The sequence below is a fragment of the Mesoplodon densirostris genome, chromosome 9 (genome assembly GCF_025265405.1).
Source record: "Mesoplodon densirostris isolate mMesDen1 chromosome 9, mMesDen1 primary haplotype, whole genome shotgun sequence".
NCBI classification, from domain to species: Eukaryota; Metazoa; Chordata; class Mammalia; order Artiodactyla; family Ziphiidae; genus Mesoplodon; species Mesoplodon densirostris.
The window spans coordinates 71358672-71382067 of NC_082669.1; the positions used below are offsets into that span (position 1 = coordinate 71358672).

The 23396-nt window shown below is 34.2% G+C and overlaps 1 protein-coding gene across 1 annotated transcript in view; it reads right to left on the minus strand.

The window, feature by feature from the left end:
* Positions 1-23396, minus strand: part of DPY19L2 (dpy-19 like 2) — an 87968-nt gene that overhangs the window by 50720 nt on the left and 13852 nt on the right. The window contains exons 5-9 of the mRNA XM_060108199.1: positions 20245-20365; positions 17485-17578; positions 13029-13086; positions 11227-11318; positions 8891-8990 (exon numbers count right to left, since the gene is read on the minus strand). Of these exons, the coding sequence (XP_059964182.1) occupies positions 8891-8990; positions 11227-11318; positions 13029-13086; positions 17485-17578; positions 20245-20365 (465 nt within the window). The remainder of the gene's footprint in view (positions 1-8890; positions 8991-11226; positions 11319-13028; positions 13087-17484; positions 17579-20244; positions 20366-23396) is intronic.

Here is a 23396-nt window from a genome sequence, read left to right on the forward strand (position 1 = left end):
CAAAACCATAATGATATATTAACTTACACCTGTTAGGATGGCTATTTTCAAAAAAACAAATGACAAGTATTAGCGAGGATGTGAAAAAAAGGGAATCCTTTCACATTGTTAATGGGAATGCAAAATTATGCAGCTGCTAAGGAAAACAGTACGGAGGTTCCTCAAAAATTAAAAATAGAAATAGCATATGATCCAGCATTTCCACTTCTAAGTATTTATCCAAAGGAATTGAAAACAGGATCTTGAAGAGATATTAGCACTCTCATGTGCACTGCAGCCCTATTGACAATATCCGAGATATGGAAATAGCCTAAATGACCATCAACGGTTGAATGGATTTTAAAATGTGTTATACACATACAACAGAATAGTATCAGCCTTAAAAGAGAAGGAAATCCTATAAAATGCAACAATATGGATGAGAATATTATGCTGAGTAAATTAAGCCAGTCACAGAAGGACAAATACTGCATGGTTCCATTTATCAGAGGTATTTAGAATAGTCAAACTCACAGAAATAGATAATAGAACAGTGATTGCCAAGGGCTGAGGGGAAGAGGAAATGGGAAGTCGCTAATCAACACACATAAGATTTCAGTTATTCAAGATCAATAACTTCTAGAGATCTATTATACAACATGGTCTATAGATAACAATACCTACACTGTACACTTAAAAATCTATTAAGAGGGTGTATCTCATGTTCAGTGTTCTTACCACACACATACACACAAATACACTTAAAAATTTTTTAAGGCTCATTACATAAAAATAAAAGGACTATATAACAACTGTGCACATAATGATGTTGCATCAAAATGTTTAAAGCAAGAATTTACACAGCTAAAAGTAGATACAGACAAATCACTGTTATAATGGAAGACTTTCTTTCATCCTCTAAGTAACTGAAAGCAAACAAAAATAGTAGAAATCTAAAAGATTAGAATAATATAATTAACTTTGCTTAACATACGTAGAATCCCATATCTAACAAATATAATCAATTTTTAAAATGTAACAAAAATAGAAAATACCTGGGAACAAATCTAATGAAAGATCTGTAAGATCTCTAAAAATCTGTATTAACATTATTGATAGAAATTAAGAACTAAATAAGTAGATATATATCATGTTCTTTGATCAGAAGACACAATATTTTAAAGATCTTAAAAGTTTTTATTTACTGCAATCACACTTATTGTCAAACTGAAAAGGAAAGAAATACAGTATGTATATAAAATTGGGGATGGGGACAAGTCTAAAATATAGGTTTTAAGAGACACTGTGAGAAAGTGTGTCCAGCTCATTTAATAAAATAACTATACAGTTGTTAAAAGGAAGTTCATAGGGCTTCCCTGGTGGCACAGTGGTTGAGAGTCTGCCTGCCGACACAGGGGACACGGGTTCGTGCCCCGGTCCGGGAAGATCCCACATGCTGAGGAGCGGCTGGGCCTGTGAGCCATGACCGCTGAGCCTGTGTGTCCGGAGCCTGTGCTCCGTGACGGGAGAGGCCACAGCAGTGAGAGGCCCGCGTACCAAAAAAAAAAAAAAAAGGATCATAAATTTACTTTGTGAAGAAAATTAATCTTGACACTAACTATGAAAAATGTATCATACAGATTCTTATGTAGAAAAGCAATTAGGTAATACAATAGACTCAATTAATTATGGTTTTACAAAAGGTATAGAAGTAGTCTTTAAATGCATATTTCTTTTATTAATGCTTCACGAAAACTGAAGGCATTTTAGTAAGGAAATAAGACAACACAGCCAAGTGTGTGGCCTTCAACAGAAAAGAGTTGAAAGACCCTAGAGATGCAACAAAAATAAATTGGAAAGTGTTGGTGCTCTGAAGTAGGCCAACTTGATTTTAACTTAATCTCTGAGCCTCAGTGTCTTCATCTGTAATCGTAAATTAATAATACCCATGTGCCTGGACTCCTTGAGGATTAAATGAAATAAACTATAATACTGAAGTCTGGTATATGTTAGTCTCCCTTTCCCTCCTACCATAGACCAATACTGTTAGGATATGCAGATCTAGACCCTCCTTCTTAAAAATCACATTTACACTTCGGCTAAAGAAAAAAAAAAAAAAAACTTCACAGGAGAAAATTGTGCTTAATAGCTGGACTGTTGCTATTTGAACTGCTGGTTGAAAAGAAAGCGCTCTCATTGAGATACAAGCAGCAGAGTCAACATTCTGTTGTGAAAATGTAGAAAACTGACTTCTATTCTTGCCTCCTTTCATCATACTTCTCAAGATAAGTAGTTCTGAGGATAGAGCAAATTCTGTTTCCATGAAACAATAAAGAGTTTTTAATCTGTTCAAATGCTTGGACCAATTTTGTTCCTGAAATCAGAAATGAGTACAGGTATTTAAAATAAATTTTAAATAAAACCGTGTATAAGGAATGAAACTATAAAACCCTTCTGTAAGCTAATTCTTGATTCCCTGTTAGTTTACACATATAGAATAAACTATATTTTAACCACTGTGGCCACAATAAACATTGTCAAACTAACAGAAAGAAATCAACCTGTAGACTGAGTTTAACAGCAAGATGCAAGGTCAGACAAAGCTTTCAGAAAGAGAAGCTGACATTTATAGTAAGAGTAGCTGCTTCTACATCCAGAAGAAACATCAACTCCCCTTGGAAAAAACCATTTTGGTGACCTTTTAGTTTTGTAGATCAAAGACTCTTCTTGAACAAAAGGTTTATTTGACTTGCCAAAAAACTGTCCTTTCTTGGCCCTTTGGTGTGTGAAATTTGATGTTCAGTAAAGACAAAGGAACTGGAAAAAAGTTTCACAAGGAGCTATGAGTCTCCTGTGGGAAAACCTTTCTGAGACTCATCAATACTTGAACATCTCCAAAAAACTAACATAATCCTAATTTAGCAAGACAGAACCCCAAGGAACTTGAAAAACAAACACATTGTGTAGATGATAGAATTCTGAACTTGTGAGCTCACTCACAAGAACTGTACACCAGAACTGCAGTCTTTTTTAGGAGAAGCCTAGTTCTACAGACAGCATTTAGCTGATGCTGAAATTCCTTATGACTCAACTCAGCTATCTCAGCACTGCAGGAGTGCTATGAGACATTTACAAGAAAGAAAATGGTGCCACTCATAAGTAAAAGCACGGAGTCCAGGCCAATTTTAGTGTGAAGCACTTGGCATCTATGGCTGTTAGGAGTTTTCTATCTTCAAGAAGGTGAATTTGAGTTCTTGACATCAATGCTAACCAGGGGGTTTTAAGTTCACACTTGGCCTCTGGTTCATTCAGAAAGCTGCAGGACAGGAAACAGGACTTGTCAGCAGGGCAGATTCAGATATTTCTCTTCAGTGGGAGCTCTCAAAAAAGTCTTCATGGTAGCCTCATCCCAGGTGACAGCTCAGGAGCAAAGAAAGAAGATGCACATCACATAAATGGAGAAGACACTCTGGCTTAGAAGATCCATAACCCATGGAAACTTCTGCAAGGGAAATGACACTTAAGAGAGTCACTTCACTTAAGGAAGCTCAAAGTCAAGGCATCCCCCTCAGGAAGAACTTAGCTCACTTACAATTTCTTCCTCTCGGATGCAATTAGGCAATCACCAAGCAACGTGCCTAGTAACGTCATGGTCACACAACAGTAGCAGGTTTCTAAGGGAAGAGAGCTAGAAGGTTAACTGAGGGTTAAATTCCATGCAGAAGGGGTAAGTTTTGCTAAACAGCAGTGTGGTGGCTTTGACTGTGTACCCAGACTTCTGAATCCTCCAGATACAAGTAGTCTCATTTCTGGCTTCAACAGTGAGGCAAAAACATCTAGTCCTGATATTTGGCTCAAATAAATGGCCGATGGGCTTATCGTTGGAAGAGAAACTCCAGGGTGGGAAGAAAATAATCTTCTTATAAGCAGGAGGAGGTCATGGAGTCACATTAATTTAAATATTAAAAGAGATATGGCTTTATACATATCCCAAGCAAAGAATCAGTTATATAAAGAAAGAATATGAAATTGACAACCAGTTTTGTATAGATATATTGATACTATCTCTTCCGGAAATAATCTGCATCTCTATCACTTCTGATTTTATAACCTCCTTCCTGCAACTATCCCTTTTACTGTCCTTGGTCATAACAATCTCTCCTACATGAATGGGAATTCTCTAATAAAATATAAGAAAATAGAGCATATTATAAATTAAAATCCAGTTACTGAATAAGTCAGTCACAATTTCTCAGTTTCTTAAGAACGATAATGCTCTAAGGTCTTCTCACTCCAAATATTCTAGGTTTCTACAACTGTTGCTTGTAATTTTTTTCCTTTAAAATATAGCCAATCCTTGAGTCCTTCAGCCCCATTTCTCAGACAATATGTGCAAGAGACATGAACTAATCTTAACTTTAATCTGTGAAAAATATAATCAAGAATAAAAGCCTTAGAACACTCCCAGAAAAATAACATTGAATTATCTTCACGTTAGTATGAAAAAACAAAAACACAAGCAAACAAAACTTTATAATTCAGAAAACTAAAAGCTGGGAGTTACGTCAGCATCATGGCAGCATAAGGTGTCCTGCTTTTCTGCCTCCGCCTTTTAACAACTAAAATTTGGCATCCATCCATGAACAAAAGTGCCCCTGTGGAAGTTGTGGCATCCAGCACCATATGCCAAGGGTCCCGGAAGGAGTCTGGCCCACCTATGTATCTGGTAATAGGCAGAAAGACCTCAGCACAAGCTGTGGAATAAGCAGGAGCCAGTGAACTAATCCCAGCTCTTCTCAGCTATGGTTGAAGAAAATCTGGATACTGCTGACTTGGGCAGACACCCACAGACAAGAGAGCCCTGTAGAATCCAGTCTTCCTGAGGAGAGGCTCAAGCACTTCATTGGAGCAAAAATATATATGAGTTTGGACGCACTAGAGAGAGTAAGAGGAACTTTGCCAACACCACCTTATCCCCAAGGTGGAACAGTGAGAGCCTGAACTAGCCAGTGGCAACCTCTCCTATGGGGGAAAGGGAGAATGATGAGTGTGTGCCTGGCATCCCCAGCTATGCAGGACATTGCTGGAAAAAACAATTTCTTTCCCACAGCACTCAGAGCTCTGCAGTGCGACCTCCTTGACTGGGGCAGGTAGGAGATTGAGAAAGAGGCAAATAAGAATATCAGAGGGCATTAAAAGGATGCAGTTCCTTCTGCTTGTGCTCAGGACTCTGGCAGGAAACCTGCCTACCAGCTGCTAAGAAAACCACCCAAGGATCCCTCCACTTGGCCTGCAGGCACTCTTGACACCTCCTGAGTGTTAAACTCACACCTCTCCCGACTCTGCAGCTGGCTCCTTTTTCATGTTCCTTAGTGTGGCAGTAAGAGTGAGTTCTACTAGATAAGGAGCTCATGTGAAAAAGAGGCCAGGGTCTGTGGGCCTGTCTAGAAAAGACATACAACCTTAATAATTCTGCCACAGAGGGAGCAAGAAGCATGAAGCAGTTGTATGCATATAAGGTCAGAGAAAACCCCAGATATAAGCAGGATGAATGAAGAATATATCCCACCTGATGGCAACCTGAAATGCAAAAACTGCAACACAAAACTTCAAGGAACATGAAGAATCAAGGAAACATGACATCACCAAAAAATCTCAATAGTCCTCCAATAACCAAACTCTGACAGAATTCTACAATTTACCTGATAAAGAATTCAGAATAGCTGTTTTGTGGAAACTCGATGAGATACAAGAAAACACAGAAACACAATTCAATGAAATCAGGATAACAATACATGAACAACATGAGAAGATTAACAAAGAGATAAAAATGATTAAAAGAACAAAACAAATTCTGAAACTGAAGAATTCAATGAATGAAATGAAAACGGCAATAGAGTATCAATATCAGAATAGACCAAACAGAAGATAGAACAGTGAGTTAGATAGGAACTTTGAAATACGCTGTCAGAGGAGAACGAAGAAAAAAGAATGAAAAAGAGTGAAGAAAGTCTATGTGATTTATATGAAAATATCAAATGATCTAATAAGAGAATCACTGGAGTTCTATGAAAAGAGAGGGAGGAGGGACAGAAAGTTTATTTAAAGAAATAATAGCTGAGAACTTCCAAACCTATGAAGAGATTTGGACATGCAAGTTCACAAAGCTAATAAATCACCCCATTATTGTAATTGAAAAATACCTTCCCTAAGACACACTATAATGAAACTCAAAAATCAAAGACAGGGAGAATCCTAAAAGCAGCAAAAAAAAAAAAAAAAAGGACTGTAACATATAAGAAATCCCCATTACTCTATCAACTACAGTAATCAAAACAGTATGGTACAGGAATAAAGACTAATATACACAGCAATGGAACAGATTGAGTGACCATAAGTAAACCCATGCATATACTGTCAATTAATATTTGACAAGGAAGCCAAGAATACTTAGGGGGAAAAATAATGTCTTCAATAAATGATGTCAGGAAAACTGGATATTTACATGAAATTGTACTTCTATCTTACAACACTCACAAAAATTAACTTAAAATGGATTAAAAACTTAAATATGAGACCTGATGCCATAAAACCCCTAGAAGAAAACTTAGGGAATAAGCTCCTTGACCTTCATCTTGGCAATGATTTTTTGGATTGTAACACCAAAAGCAAAAGCAACAAAAGCAAAAATCAACAAGTGAAACTACATCAAACTATTGATAAAAAGCTTCTGCACAGCATAGGAAACAATCAACAAAATGAAAAGGCAACCTATGCAATGGGAAAAAATATTTGCAGATCATATATTAGGTGAAATATTAATATCCAAAATGTATAAAGAACTCATACAACTCAATAAGGAAAAAAACTGATTAAAAAATGGGTAGAGGAACAACAAATATTTTTCAAAAGAATACATCCAAATGGCCAACAGGTACATAAAAAGACACCCAACATCACTAATCATCAGGGAAATAAAATCAAATCCACAGTAAGATATCCCTCCATACTTATTAGAAAGGTTATCATCAAGAAGACAAAAGAAAACAAATGTTGGTGAGGATGTGGAGGAAAGGGAACCCTTGTGCACTGTTACTGGGAATGTAAATAAATTGGTGGAGCCACTATGAAAAACACTATGGAGGTTTCTCAAAAAATTTAAAATACCACTACCATATGATCCAGCAATCCCACTTCTGGGTACATATCCCAAAGGAAATGAAGACAGAATATTGAAGAGATATCTACACATCTATGTTTACTGCAGCATTATGCACAATAGCCAAGGTATGGAAACAACCTAAGTGTCTGCCAACAGATGAATGGATAAAGAAGATGTGTTACATATATATATATCTCCTGCCATTTGTGACAACACAGATGGACCTTGAAGGCATTATGCTAAGTGAGATAAGTCAGACAAAGACAAATACTTTATTATTTCACTTGTATGTGGAATCTAAAAAAGCCAAACTTTTAAAAACAGAGAGTAGAATGGTGATTAACAGGGGCTTGGGGGTGGGGGAATTAGAGAGATGTTGGACAAAGTATACAAACTTGCAACTAGAAGATGAATAAGTTCTGGAGATCTAATGCATAGCATAGTTATTATAGTCAATACTGTATCATATAATTCAAAGTTGCTAAGAAACTAGATCTTAAACGTTCTCACCACAAGAATGAAATAATAATTATGTGACTTGATAGAGGTGTTAACTAACACTATGGTGTTAATCAGGGGATAATCATATTGTAATATAATAATGTATCAATACATTGTATATCTTAAACTTACAAAATGTTAATTACATCTCAAAAAAAAAGAAACAACAACTAAAAGTCTAGTGTATCTTTTGAATGGATAGAAAATCATTAAGGCAATATTAAAATTACCCAAGGAGCTAAATTAATACATTTCCTTGCCAGAAAATGATGCACATTAGACATCTATTCTACTATGTTGGCATATGCAACTAATGAAAACCACAGAAATTCTGTGTTAGTTTTAAGACCAAATATAAGGAAGTAAGGCAGAGGGAATACTCTTAACATGCTTTAAACATGCAGCATCAATTAAGTTGTGGTTATAACTTCATTCTTTGTAGACAACTGGCAGCACAAGGATTCTTGGCAGAATTTCTCACTGCCAATAAAGAACATCATTACATATTATCAGTGTTTGTTAGTTAGGTGGAAAGGAGTTCTAACAAAAAATCATAGTAGGAAATTTCGTAAAATTGACCTTTTACTCTCTGCTTCCCCAGCTCAGTTTCTTGCCATTAGTTACTTAGTTGTTTGAAGAAACAGGGTATGGCCTCAATTCACTGAATAATACCATGATTAAAGCTCTGAGAAATGGTGTCCAGGAAGATTCTGCTCTTCAGACAGAACAGCTAACATTTAGCTGGATTAGAAGCAGAAATCCCCTACCATGAAGAATCGAAGTGGCCCTTACCATGTTGTGCAGCTTGGCACCTAAAATGATTCCTCAGACAAAAGGAAAATCTACAGGCAGGTTTACAGAGATCATCTCAAATACCAACAGGAAAAATTATGGATTAAAATAAGAGGAAAAAGTCTTTTGCAGGTTTAATATCTGTTTAACTAACCAACACATTAACAGAAGGTAGATTTATATGATTAAAAAAATCACACACATATATAAACTTTATAATTATTCCATATTTTGAAAATCTATTAGGGCACAAATATAATCACATTTAAAATTTCTCCATAATGAAAAAGAATATAAAAAAAGAATGTATATATGTGTATAACTGAGTCACTTTGCTGTACAGCAGAAATTAGCACAATATTGTAATCAACTATACTTCAATAAAAAAATTTTTTTCCTATGGAAACAACCAAGCACATCTTGCATTCAACTTAAATTAGTTTAAAATCATCTTACCTGTGTAAAAAGTATAAACTGAGCAAATTGCCAGGGAAGCGTAAAAGCAACATTGGAAAGGCAGAGTGCAATAAAATGCTTTTTACTATTGTTCGACGTCCTTAATGGAGAGAATTGACACCAGTAAGTTTTACTATAAAAGTAGCCTATCATTAAACTGAATGACTAGGTGCAAAATGCTAAAATCTATTGATCCCCTTACCTTTGATGTTAGACAACAAAATATAGTTGACTTTTAAAAGCTCATTAAGAAGAACTTAAAATATTTGGGTTATAAAAATGCTTATAATAAAACAAAATTAGAGCTTTAAATAAAGTATTGTATCTAGTTTATCAGTAGGTATCTTAAACATATAGCACAGGGAATTTGAGTCATTATTTTGTAAATTTTTAATGGAGTATATAATCTGTAAAAACAATGAATCACTATTCTGTATACTTGAAACTAATAAAATATTGTAAATCAACTATATTCAACTAAAAATTTTTTTCTTTAACTATGCATGACATTAGAAATTTAATACTCCAGCAAGAATGTCAGAAAACAGAATCTGAACTGACCTTGCATACCTCGAGATATTTATACTACATGAGCAGCAATAACTTTCATATACCACCACTTTTACGTTTCAAGAAACAATGAAGAAAAGTATAAGTGCTGGTGAAATAAAAAGCTAACGACTATGAGAAAAACTTAAAGAGATTTTAAACAATGACTTTAAAGAAATAATTCTGGAATACAGTTAAACTAATGCATATTGAAGTTTAAACCCTCCATTCTGCAATCATGAGATTTATCAGTAACCAATACCTTTTACCACATAGATTTTAGTACCTTTTAGAATATGAAAAAAAGAAATGCACACATTTTGTGTAAATTATAAAACTGTAACTCTTCTTTTTATAAAGGTTGTATTGGATTTCCATAAATTCTTGTACTATGGTATATACATTTTCAAAAGCAAAATTTTTAATGATCATATTGTTTAATATTATCACAAAATATATTCACTAAGTATTCAGTTATATTTATAAAATAAAAATTACTTTTGGCTAAGGTATGGAGTATAACACATGCACTCAAGGATACAATTCTAAATGTTCTAATTAACATATTTAATTCCATGAAATCTGATTGGTTAGACTAATATCACTTCAAAAAATAAAAATGGAAAATAAACCACCTTTCTAGAAATTTAACTGGGAATGAGTGGGGATAAATAGGCAACTTCCTCTACCATAATCTTTGAGAGAAGATAAGGTTTAGAGCAAAGATACAGAAATTCGGATAAGGATCAGATTCCCAAATCCATATTCAATCCAAAAATAAACTTTCATGTAGGTTAACAAACCACAAGGTAGTCTGCACCTTTCTAGAGGTTAGTAGTCATGCCAGTATGCCTTTATTTACCTTCTTTAAGCTAACATATAAGGGCCTTAAATGTCTACATGGCAGTGTGCTAAGTGCTCCATGGTTAAAGAGATAAATGTGGCATGGTCTCTGTTTCCAGTGGCATTTTAATACATTAAGTGTATGTTTAGACATTTGTGTATGTATGCTTTATTAACAAATTTACAGTTTTAAGAAAGAAAGACATGTACACAAATGATCTTAATATAGGCAAAATCTGATGGGTACTAGTAAGTGAACTATGAGTTTCTCTGGGAGTTTGGAGAGGACAGTGATCACTATCTCAATAAGAGATCTCATGAACATTCTATGAACTTATCTCTATTGTAAAGTTATTTATAGTATTCTACTATTTATGTTTTTGTTGTTCCCCAGACTTTTAAAATTTCTGAAATGCTTATAAAATTAATCCCAACCAAAAAATGTGTCCAGGAAAAACAGCTGAGATGAAACTTTGGTTGAGTTTCTAGAAACATCTGTAGTTCAGATATATTTGTAAACATATGAATATAGATACTCCTTATCTATCCAACCTAGCATTTCCCAAATTCACTTGTGCATAGAACACTTTTTTTTTCATGCTTCATCAAAACCACAGGATGGACAACAATGAGTCAGAGTACATAAGCAATGAGGGAAAAAAGTAATACTTTCTCAAAAACCTTTGCATCTTTACCAAATATATATGAACACATACATATTGGTTTATTAAAACATAACATAGTTATGTAAAACCTGTAGCCTAGACTCTTAAGTGGAAAGTGATTTTTTACATAGCAATTTTAGATTTTTTTTTAAACTGGACACACAATTTATTTTTGAAGTAATTTTTAAAAGAGTCTAAATTTAGTAATTATAACGATAGGTTGAAGTAATTTTGAGAAACTTACAATTTAGCTAGTTTCATTTTATAAATAAAAATTACCTGAGAATCACAGTTAAGATGTACATCTGAAGTACAAGAAATGGATATGAAAAACTTTCCCGGAGAGGTGGTGTCCACATCACCCGAGTAGCCTGAAATCAATAAAATGCTTACCTCACTCTATGTTCCATTGCAATAAACACAATTAATTTAAAAAATCATGGGTGGGCTGCTTTTAGTAATTTTAATACTAGGCTCATTTATTTCTGGATACCTGGTATAGCTCCTCAGTTTTTGGAGTTCTCTTACAGCACATAGCCATTAGGTAGAGAGCCATTAACTAGCAAGTCCAGAAACAAGTGAAAGATAGACCAGGCCAAACATAAGGACACTCAAAGGACAAACAAGATGATAGGGTTAGGAGCAGTGAGAATTCTGGGAAAGACAAACCAGATCCACATTCCAGCTCTTCAGTGATGATCCTGGGCATCCCAGGGATTTGGGATTTATACATGCTCAGAAAAATATCTAAACAAATGTCACCTAGGGCATTCACAAACACCAAATGTTTACACATGACAAGTTTAATGTGTATATACACCCATTACAAGTAATTAAGACTGTCTCTGAATTTGTGAAATATACCTTTGAAAGAGTTAACTATAAATTTCTAAAAACAACTAGAAGTATTTGGGATTCACTGATATGATGTATACAATGAAACTATTAATTAAATTTTCATGTAGACTTTAAAACTATTTCCAAAACATATGGGTGGGAATATTATAAAATTTTATATCAAGAATTCTGAAATTCTAGAAAGAATCTAAACTCTTACAACCTTGCAAGAGTCTTAAAATTTATTGCTCTTCTTCCAAGAAACCAAAATCGTAAACATCAGAAGGTGAGTTACGGTACGTATAAGAAGGTCAACTCACAGTGTCAGTCATCTGGCATACTCAAAGAAAAGGTCTTGTGTTTATACTAATACACTGGTGACTGACAATGTATTTGTTTGCTTAATATATTTAAGATACTTATGTATAATTTTTCTGATTCCCTTGTCTAACTGATTGTTTAAAATTAACCAAGTATCTACCTTTCCCAATAGTAATGGATAGAGACTTCTACCCTATATAATCTGTGCCATAACATATTACATATTTTGCTTCCAAAAACTAGCAGTCAGATTCTTCCACTTTTCTTGGCCATATCCTCAGCATCTAACACAGACTCTGGCACACGTTTTGTACTTGATATTTTGTTGAATGAATCTATCATATTCTAAATAAGTTTCCATAAACTCTTTTTAGGTGGACCATGTCTTATTGGGCTGAGTTAGTAAGTTAATTTGTATTTTGAATTCGGCATTTTGTGTAATTGAAAAGGCAGCATGATGTAACAGAAAGAAGTGAGGTTTTAGAGCCAGAAAGATGTAGAAGAGGAAACCCAGCTTCATCATGGCGTGAATGTGGAATCTTGAGTACGTAACTTAACCTCTCCAAATTTCAATTTCATATCTTCTACTGTGAGGATAATAGCCACCTCCCTAAAAAGTTTGGTGGGAGTGAGATAATGTACATAAAGTGCCTGAACTCAACAAATATAGTACTTCCTTTTTCTATAAAATATATGTAACATATATACATGCTAAAACCAGGCAAGATAGCTCATATCATAAATTCTAATTATTATGTAAAAATGTGGATCAACGTGATTAAAACATCAACTTACAACACAAGGTTCTTTAAAATACTGTCAAGTCCTAAGTAATATACAATTAAACACTGTTTTGATGAATAAGTTTCCTTGTTCCTATACCACCCCTTCTATTTCTACAAATTATTTTCTAGAAAACAAACCTCTCCATGGTTGAAAAAGTAGCATAATACTGTAATTAGACCTCCAAGTTGAGTCCCACTGTAAAAAAAAATGTATACAATCAAAATTCATGTAAAATATAGTGAGTTTTTCACAAAATTATCTTAGATTTTAAAATGTCATAGTACTAAACCATATAAAATAACAGTAAAAATTTCCAAAGTACCCATGTAGTTGATGTTTTACTCTTTTTTTTTTTTTTTTGCGGTATGTGGGCCTCTCACTGTTGTGGCCTCTCCCGTTGCGGAACACAGGCTCCGGACGCGCAGGCTCAGCGGCCACGGCTCACGGGCCCAGCCGCTCCGCGGCATGTGGGATCTTCCCAGACCGGGGCACGAACCCATGTCCCCTGCATCGGCAGGCGGACTCTCAACCACTGCACCACCAGGGAAGCCCAATGTTTTACTCTTGAATGTACAGGCATACAAAGTGTACATACAAAGTAATCTGAATGTTATTAATTTATATTTAAAATATTTTCTATGTAAAATATTATATGTGAACATAAAATAATTTTTAACAAACAGGCCAGCACTTCAGAGTCTATACTGCATTCTTTGAATATTCTGAGTGGAGGCAAATTTTTGTCATTCTAAATTGGATTTCAGTGACTGAGAGATGAAGAGTCTAACAGTTTCATTTAGCGGTAACTGAACCATCTAAACCACTGCAAATATTCTTTTGTTGAGTCCCAAGAAACAACAATGTAGAATACAAAACTGAGATCAAGGATGGCTGATTATTATCAAAGATTAAAAACCACTTCTTAAAGTTGCCTTTTCTTTAAAGTATTATTCATCATTATATACACAGGTTCAGACTCGGAAGACAATAAATACTGGTTGAATGATTGAAAAAAGGAAGGAATGAGTTTAACAAAACAAGCAGAGGAAAGCCAATGGGAAGTAATTTACCTTTAACAGATTTTCACTAAGGGAAATTCAAAGGACGCACATCAGAAAAGAAGAAATTGAAAAGAGGAAGGTGTGAGAAGCAAGAACACATGCTGCATATAGAAACTAGGAACATGTGGATAAATCTAAGGAAGATTTGACAACAAAAAATAACAGTGATGACTGCTGTGGAGGGGTACTAGAAGTACTAAATTATGGTAATAATTACAAGATGCTAGGGGCTGTTTCGAAGTAAAGTGTTCTGAAATTCCTTGTACTGATCAAAAAGAAGAGGAAAGATATCAATTAATTTTAGACTTGACCAAGTTAGATATGCATGTTAACATTTTATCATTAACCACGGAAGAATAGAAATGGAATATCTACCTTCCAAGTTAGTGCCAGTGGGGGAGGGTGGCCAAGTTAAGAAATATCCTTCTTAAAGACTGGAGCCTAATGATGTATTTGATATTCTAGAACTGTGTAACCAATTTAGAGAAGACTATCACCTTTTGGGTAGCTCTCCCAATGAAAAGTACTAACTTTTAAAATGTCTTATTAGTCTCGTGTAACATTTTCCATATTTGAAAAAAGCATAATACAAACTATTTTTTAAACTAGAACAATTTAAAGCCTGTTAACATAATCTAAAAGTAATCCTTTCCCTGAAAATACTGATGAGCTTATGTATTTTTCCTATCTGGCACACATATAGAAAAGTACATAAAAATTTCTAGATAGCTTATAGAACACTTATAAAGTGGATATTCTTATAACTACCATATATTATTGAAACAAAACTGATCACACCCTGAGACTTCACTTGCCACCCCTTAAGACAGCCACTATCCTGAGTTTTGTGATTACCAATATAACTGCTTCTATATACATATCATACTATTATTTAATCTGTTTAAACTTTATACAAATATAAGTATGCAGTATTTTTAAATTTTGTGCATGCCTTGATTCATTCAACATTATATTTGTAAGATTTTTCCATGTTGATGTTTGTAGCTATAGTTCATTATCATTGTTGTACAGTATTTCACTGTATTAATAAACCTACAATGTGTACACTTCTCTGCTGAAGGACATTTGTTTCTAGTTTGGAGCTACTACAAACAATGCTGCTATGTTCTTGTATATATTTTCTGGTGTACATAAAAGAGTTTCTTAGACATATTTACTTTAAATTGGAATTGCTGAGTTATAAGGTATCTGTATCTTCAAATTACTAGATAATGCACACCGTTTTTCCAAAATTGCTGTACTAATTTATATATCCACCCACCAGGGTTAAAAGTTGCCTTTGTCAATCTAGTAGGTATGAAATGGTATCTCACTGTGGTTTAAAATAGTATTTTCCCCATAATTAATGATGGTGGTCAATTTTACATAAGTTTATTGGCAATCTGGAATTCTTCTGGGAAATGCCTATTCATAAATATTTTGTCCGATTTTCAGTTGGGTGGTCTATCTTCTTAGTCTTTGTCTATCCCCTAGAATATAAATTCCATGAGGACAGGGATTGTTTGTTTTGTTTTCCTAGCACCTAGAATAGTGCTCCCAGTCACAGTAGACATTCAATAAATATTTGTCAAATTAATGAATGTAAGTCTGGATACCACATTGCGTACATGCTTTGCAGTATCTTTTCCCAGCTTGTGGCTTATCTTTTCATTCTATTATATCTTGAGGAACTTAAATTCTTTTCATCAAATTTATCAGTTTTTTTCTTCATGGCTGGACTTTCGTACCTTGTTTAAGAAATCTTTTCTTAACCCCAAGTTACTGATGATAATCTTCTATATAACATTTTATAATTTTGTCTATCACATTTGAGTTTTTAATCCAACTAGGATTTGTTTTTCGTAAGTTCTGACTCTGCTTTGTTCCATATGATCTCCCCATTATTTCAGCACCATTTATTGAGAAGCCTATCCTTACCCACTGATCTGTAATATCCACTTTGTGATACACCAGGTGTATATCAATGTACATTTCTGCTTCTGGGTTTCACTTTATTCCAGTGATCTATTTGTCTATCTCTATGCCAATATCACATTGTCTTGTTTACATTAGCTTTATAATACAGAAATAATTAATGAAGTAAGTTCTCACATTTTCTTCAGGATTGTCTCAACTATTTTAGGTCCTGTGTATTTCTGAATAATTTTAAAATCAGTTTATCAAGGTCAACAAGTTTTATCAAGATCACAATTTTTCACTGATTCTGTGCTAGGATTTTTATGCTGAAAACTTCCAAAAACAAGGGGTATATTTATATTAATCTCTATAGAAACATAAACCTTATGAAAACTCAGTAATTGTTGAAAGATTAAATCTAGATTTTTTTACTTTTAATGTTGTGCAGTTCAAGAATAACATTGTAAAGAAATCTGATGATTCAGTTAAAAATGTATTCTGTTGTCGGGCCTCCCTGGTGGCGCAGTGGTTGAGAGTCCGCCTGCCGATGCAGGGGACACGGGTTCGTGCCCCGATCCCGGAGGATCCCACATGCCGCGGAGCGGCTGGGCCCGCGAGCCATGGCCGCGGAGCCTGTGTGTCCGGAGCCTGTGCTCCGCAACGGGAGGGGCCACAGCAGTGAGAGGCCCGCGTACAGCAAAAAAAAAAAAAAAAAAAAAAAAAAATGTATTCTGTTGTCAAAAACAAAATCTGACAGAAGTGTCTTAAATAATATGGATGCTTATTATATCATTCAACAAGAAAATAAAAGATAAGTGTCTGTTGGCATTGGTTCAGCAGCAGAAGGATGTTAAGGCAGACATATATGCTATGCTTATGGCCTTTCCCTCATGATCACAAAATGACTGCAATAGCTCCAGGTATCACATCCAGGTAAAAGCAGGAAGATAACAGAAAAGGGGCAGCTGAATCTAACCTTTTGTTAGAAAGGCAAATGCTTTCCTGGTGTAACCAAGTCTGATTTCACCTTCTTTTTCACCAGAAAAGCTAGCTCATATGGCTCTCCCAACATGCAATGGAGAGTGGGAAGCAGAATACACGATGGTCATAGTTAACTTCAACCTATCACCTGAAATTGGGCACCCTGCTACCCCAAACAAAATTGTGGTGCTGTTATCAAGAAAGATAGGCTATCAAATGTAAGTGTCTGCTACAAGTGATATACATTTTCTTTTACTGCTTTCTTAATTTCACATGTACAGAGATGAAAATTAGAAATATTAATACTTTGCTACTAATGCCAACCAAAGATCCCCTCTAATGTTATAATAATTTTACACATGATCTAGAGGTATTTTCATTAAAATCTTTGTTAAGGAATCTTAATCAGCTTAAAAAATATCCCCATAAGGATAAAAGAGGGGCCTTTAAGATATTGTTTTAGCGACAGCTCTAGTTTTTGGCTGCATATTTGGCTCAGCTTCTGAAAAAATAAAATCTAAAGGTTTCCTACTATTAGTCAATTAATCTTGTTATTTATCCTTTTAATTTAATCAACAAATGTCAGAAAGTCCTTATTATCCCACTGAAAGATCTTTTAATACAGTAGTCTTACCTCAAGTATGCACCATACATGAAGAACAATCCCATCATTATTCCATTTAAAATAAAAATCACACCAACATAAAAGCAAGCAGGGTCTCCTAATCCTTTAAAAAGACACAGATTATTCAGTACTTAATGAATAAATTACTATACAGTAATTGGGCATAATTATCTCAGTGCTTTGTAATCAAGAGCTAGTGAATTTGCTGAAAGCTTTGCTGCTCAGACTGCTGCTCTATTTAATAGCTACATTAGTACTTTCCCCATCCATAAGGCATTATTAGTTACATTTATACTTTTACCTATTGAAGTGTTGTTATAGTGTAATGATTAGTTGGTGCTTCATTTTATTTAGGTGATGCTGCTATTGTTCCACATCTAGAACTGTCTGTAGAGCCATTTGATAAATTACAAGTGAAAATCCATTGCAGTAATTTTATCTTTTGCTAGGCTCTAGGATGAGTAAAATACGGCCCCTGACTTCAAGGAGCAGCTTTAGTCTGTATGGGATAAATTGATCCATTATCATGTATAGCCAGGACCTTAATACTTAATATATCCTGTGTATAAAATGATATATATATATATATATATATATATACACATTAACACACACACATAATCTACTAGGTACTTTGCAATCATCATCTCACATAATACTCAGAACAAATCTTTGAAATTACTTGGTATGAAAATACGTTTTTTAATGGTTGAGAAAACAACACAGAAAACTTAAGTAACTTGCCAAAAGTTATTTAGCTGTAACTGGTGGAGCCAGGATCTAAAGGCTGGCCTTTCTGATTTCTTCTTCTTCTCTGATCATTCCTTTTCAGTCTGTCCTAGTAACTTCTCATCCTTTTACACACCCCCCTTCAATGTTGGACCACCTTAGGCTCTGTCCTATACCTTCTTCTTTTCTCAGTCTACATATTCTCCTTAAGGAAATTCTTCCACTTCCATGGTACCAATTATCATCTATATACAGATGACTCCAAGTCTACCTTCAGATGAGAACTTTCTTCTTATTCCTATAGGTATGTATATGCAGGTAGCCACTTGACATCTACACTTTGGGGTCTCTCAGGTACCTCGAATTAATAGCAATTCAAACCTGCTACTTTTAAAAATGTTTCTTACCACTTTGAATGGAGGGACTCAATTAAGCCAGAAACCCAACAGTGTTACATAAATTCATTCTCCTTCCCCTTCCCCATCAAACAATTACCAAATCTTGTTGTTTCTCCTTCCAGCTATCTCTCAAATCCATTCATTTTTCCAGTTACCTTTCCTGCAATCACTTGCTGAGAGCAAAACAGTTTCCTACCTGGCCTCACTGAATTCACTTTTGTCCTTTACTAGTGTCTTTTCCATGTAACTGCCGAAATTGTGTTTTGAAAATAAAAATCTGTCAAAATTCTTCAATGAATACACATAAAATCCTTAACTAGTAAATGGTCCTTCATTATCGGACCCTTGCTTACACTCTAAGCATCATTTCACACCATGTTTTCTTCTCTATCTCTCTGCTCTAGGAAGTCTAACTTTCTTTCAGTTCTCCCTTGCCTCAGGACTTTGGAAAATGCTGGTTTCTATTCTTGAAACACTTCTCCTAACCTCAGCAATCTTATTTTCCTATTTGTAACATCCACCACAGTTGTAACCGCTAACATCCCTCTTATGTTGCAAACTCTATGAGGGTAAGGCCCCATGTTTACCCAGTTTATCTTGCGGTCCCAAGTGCCAACATTAACCTATCACTTAGTGGCAACTTAATAAATACCATATATGTACATATATAAGGTGATTTTTTCCCATCCCTCAGAAAAGTTTATACCTTCTAAGCTGGTTGAGGCAGTCTCTCAATTCCTTTAGTTTGTACAAAAAAAAAAAAAAAGTCTAATTGCCCTCAAATATCTTCTACCAATGCTGTCTTAGACCATGGTTATAAAGACCATCTGAGGGAATCAGTAAAAATGTAAGGGAAACATGGAAATACAAATTTAGGATATATTCTGAGAACTGAATGTTACTATACACAAGTCAACGAAAATATATTTATAAAACATAATGTTCTAGAGAATATGAAGAAATAAAGAAAAAACAACTATGTGTTATGCAAGTAGATACATGTGATTTCAAATAAGAGTTTCAAGGAACAGCATCATGCTAAGATTGTAACAGTGCTAAACTGCAAACATCTTAAATGGAAGTGACAATTACAGATCCTGGAAAACTGTTAGATGATTCGAAAAGCAGTTCTTTGACAAAGATACTGACGTAGAAGATGTATATGAAGAGTTCGATTAGAACTGTTCATGGACTGTGAGAGCACAAAAACAGCAGAATTTCTAAAGTAATCTATTATATATCTGATCTTTAAATATTTATGCATAACTAAATTTTTACATTAAATATTTATGTTAACTATTACAGGTAGAACTGTGACTATTTAATCTACATCCCCCAAATTTATATATTCAAGCCACCCCAAAGCTTTTTTTGTACCTTCTGAAATGGAGGAATGACTTATAATCAGTATGGCCTTACACTGGAGTATATTAATACTCTAAATTCCAAATTAATACTCTTATTAGCAAGTACATTGCTTTCTCAGAAAATTAAAGGGTAAATACACTTTTAGGTGAATCAGTTCTAGACTGTTTTTAAAGAAAAAAATCACAGTAGTTTATAATAATTCTTAAAGGAGTCATAACATTATGTTTATATAAACATTAATGACAATACAACAGCATTTTAGGAAGAAACATGCCTTCACAGCTTTGAACTTCACTTAGAGGTTTTACTCTGGTCACATTCCAGCAGGTCTTTGTTTCCAGCCCCCAAAAATTCATTATTCCCACAAATGTGCGATACCAGAAGGCTATAATCACCTACAAATGATAAAATCAAAAAGATAATAAAGAAAAATTCAATATCTTCTTAATCATAATTTTTCCAAAATACCATTTTATGATGGTTGCCTTTAACATGATAAACTTTGATGAATTTATTTAAATCATGTGGGAAACAGTCATTTAAAATTTTATACACACAATCAACTAAAGTTATGTATTACTGAGTAATGCACATCTACAAAATTTATGTTGTGATCGACATCTCTGTAATATACTCTTGTAATCAACTCTAACATAATTAGTAGTAGCTGTAAAATCAAGCATAAAGTACATAATTATGATAATAGCAAAATACAAAGATTTACAGAAGTATTTCATAACATTTCCCTTAGGTCCTTGAACTTATTTTCTTCATAGTCTAAAAACCAACTCATAGTCTATAAAACCAACTGCACATGGAATAACAGCTCCTGTGCCCATTAAAACTCTGACCAAGCAGATTTAATTAACCAGTACTTCCCAACCTGAAATCTACTTTAAAAAGTTTAAAGACAAGGGAAAATAGCAACAAAAAAATTACAGACAAAATGCTCATGCCTGGGAGGTTTTTTAATAAATACTTTTATAGATTTGGGAAAAATAATGCAAAATCATTGGGAAAAAAGTTAAAAAAAGTAAAAAGGAGTTCAAAGGGAAACTAAAAATAACCTAGAACTAACTACTTTCACTATTTTGGTGATCATCCTTCCAGTCTCTCCCTAGGCATAAGGAACATGTAGCTAGAGTTATTCATAATGTAATATTATGTATTATAAGATGTTAATGTAATATACATCACTAAACAATGTCATAAACATCTTTTCATATATAATATTATTTACTATTTTATCACTTAATTTTATAAGATGACATTCTGCTTAAATTTATAACTTCTATTCTTGTGTATTTTTCATACATGTACAAAAAATTTCCATATTAAAATGTATGTGCAAATTCTAGAATTATACTCCTTTCTGAGATGTCATTGAATATAGTAGAAAAGCATGGCTTTGAAGTCAAAATAGAACAAAAAATTCTGACTCTGCAAGGTATGGTTTCTATGGTGTGAAGTAATCCTTCAACCTCTGAACCTCAGCCACCTCATCTGTAAAATGAGCTTAATATCAATAATAACCATCTTACAAGAGTGATGGGAGATTAGAGCTTATATATATATGAACTGGCATATAGTAAGCATTAAATGCTTTTGTCTTTTCAAAATACATTGTTTCAAACTTACACTTTTAGATGAGAAATTAATGTCAACTTTAGATGAGAAATTAATCTTGTGAACACAAATTATGGACATTTACTTCAACACTTAAGTACTATATAAGGTTGCAAGCAAATGTAAATCTGCATACTGCATCTAAGCAATATGAAAATAAGACTGGACGAGTCCTTGTTGCCTGTCATTTACATGCTTTCAAGTTTTAAAAACAAATGAACTACATTACCATGATTACTTTTTCAAAGCATCAAAGAAGCTGAAAACTGCAGATTATTCAATAAATATTTTTAATAAGTAAAAAGAAAAAAATTAGCTAATGTTTTGGAGACCATACTGTTGGAAACTAGTGGAACAAGAAACAGAGATGTAACGACATAAAGTGTCAAAAATAACCAAAAACTAAAAATAATACTTACCAAACACTGGAAAAAATGGGCCTAGTCTAACAAGCTAAGTCCTTATCTTATATACACAGAGTAAGTCAACATTAACTAAAGTTGAAGATTCAACAAATAGGGTTTTTTTTCTTTTTGATTTTTCCATTTACACTAGAATTAGACAGATAATCATTAGAGGAAATATGGTCAGACTGCCTTTGAAAAGTAAGCCAGGATATAGAGAAAGCTGCTGCAGAAAACTGCTTCTTTCACCTTAGATCTTAGGTAGGTCTACACTATACAATTGTTACTACTACAAATTACATTGAAAAGTACTTATAGAAATTTAAAAAAAAAAAGAAAGAAATTTGGGAAACCCTTAAGTACTTTGAAATTAAATAACAATATTTAAGTATCCAATGGATCAAAGGAGAAATCACATGGGAAATTAGAAGATCACTTAAACTAAATGAAAATGAAAAAAAACTCAATATTTAAATAATGTAAATTTCCTATTCCTACAAGTACAACTAGAACTCCTGTGAATAATATAAATCAAATACAAGAAGACCCTGAAAGGTAGAGAAAAGAAGGCAAACTAGATAGGAATGTCAGGGCCCAAGGAATGACATGGTAATAGGTTCCCTGGACTTTCCCTTTGCCTTATTTTCTCAGGTTTGGAGTTAAAGATACTTTGATACTTGATACCGAAACCAACAAAGAAAGTACCAAAAAAATTAAACCACATACTAATAACCTTTATAAAGACAGACATAACAAGTCCTAACAAAATATTAGCAAATAGATTTCAGCAATATATAAAAATAATTATATGCCATGATCAGATGGGGTTTATTCCAGGGATGCAAGACTATTTCAGTATGAAAAAATGAATGTACTCCATCATATTAATGGAACAAAGAAGATAAATTCCATGATCATATCAATTGGTGCAGAAAAAGCATTAGAAAAAATTCAATACCCATTCTGATAAGAACTTACAGAAAAAACTAGGAATAAGAGAGGAACTACCTCAATCTTATAAAGGTCATGTGCAAAAAAACTTACAGCTAACTTTATACTTAATGGTTAGAGATTGAATGCTTTCTCCCTAAGATCAAGAATGAGGCCTGGGGCTTCCCTGGTGGCGCAGTGGTTGAGAGTCCGCCTGCCGATGCAGGGGACGCGGGTTCGTGCCCCGGTTCGGGAGGATCCCACATGCTGCGGAGTGCCTGGGCCCATGAGCCATGGCTGCTGAGCCTGCTCATCCGGGTCCGGAGCCTGTGCTCCGCAACGGGAGAGGCCACAACGGTGAGAGGCCCGCGTACCGCAAACAAACAAACAAACAAACAAACAAAAAAAGAATGAGGCCTGGATGTCCACATTCACCAGTCTTAATAAACATAGTACTGAAAGTTCT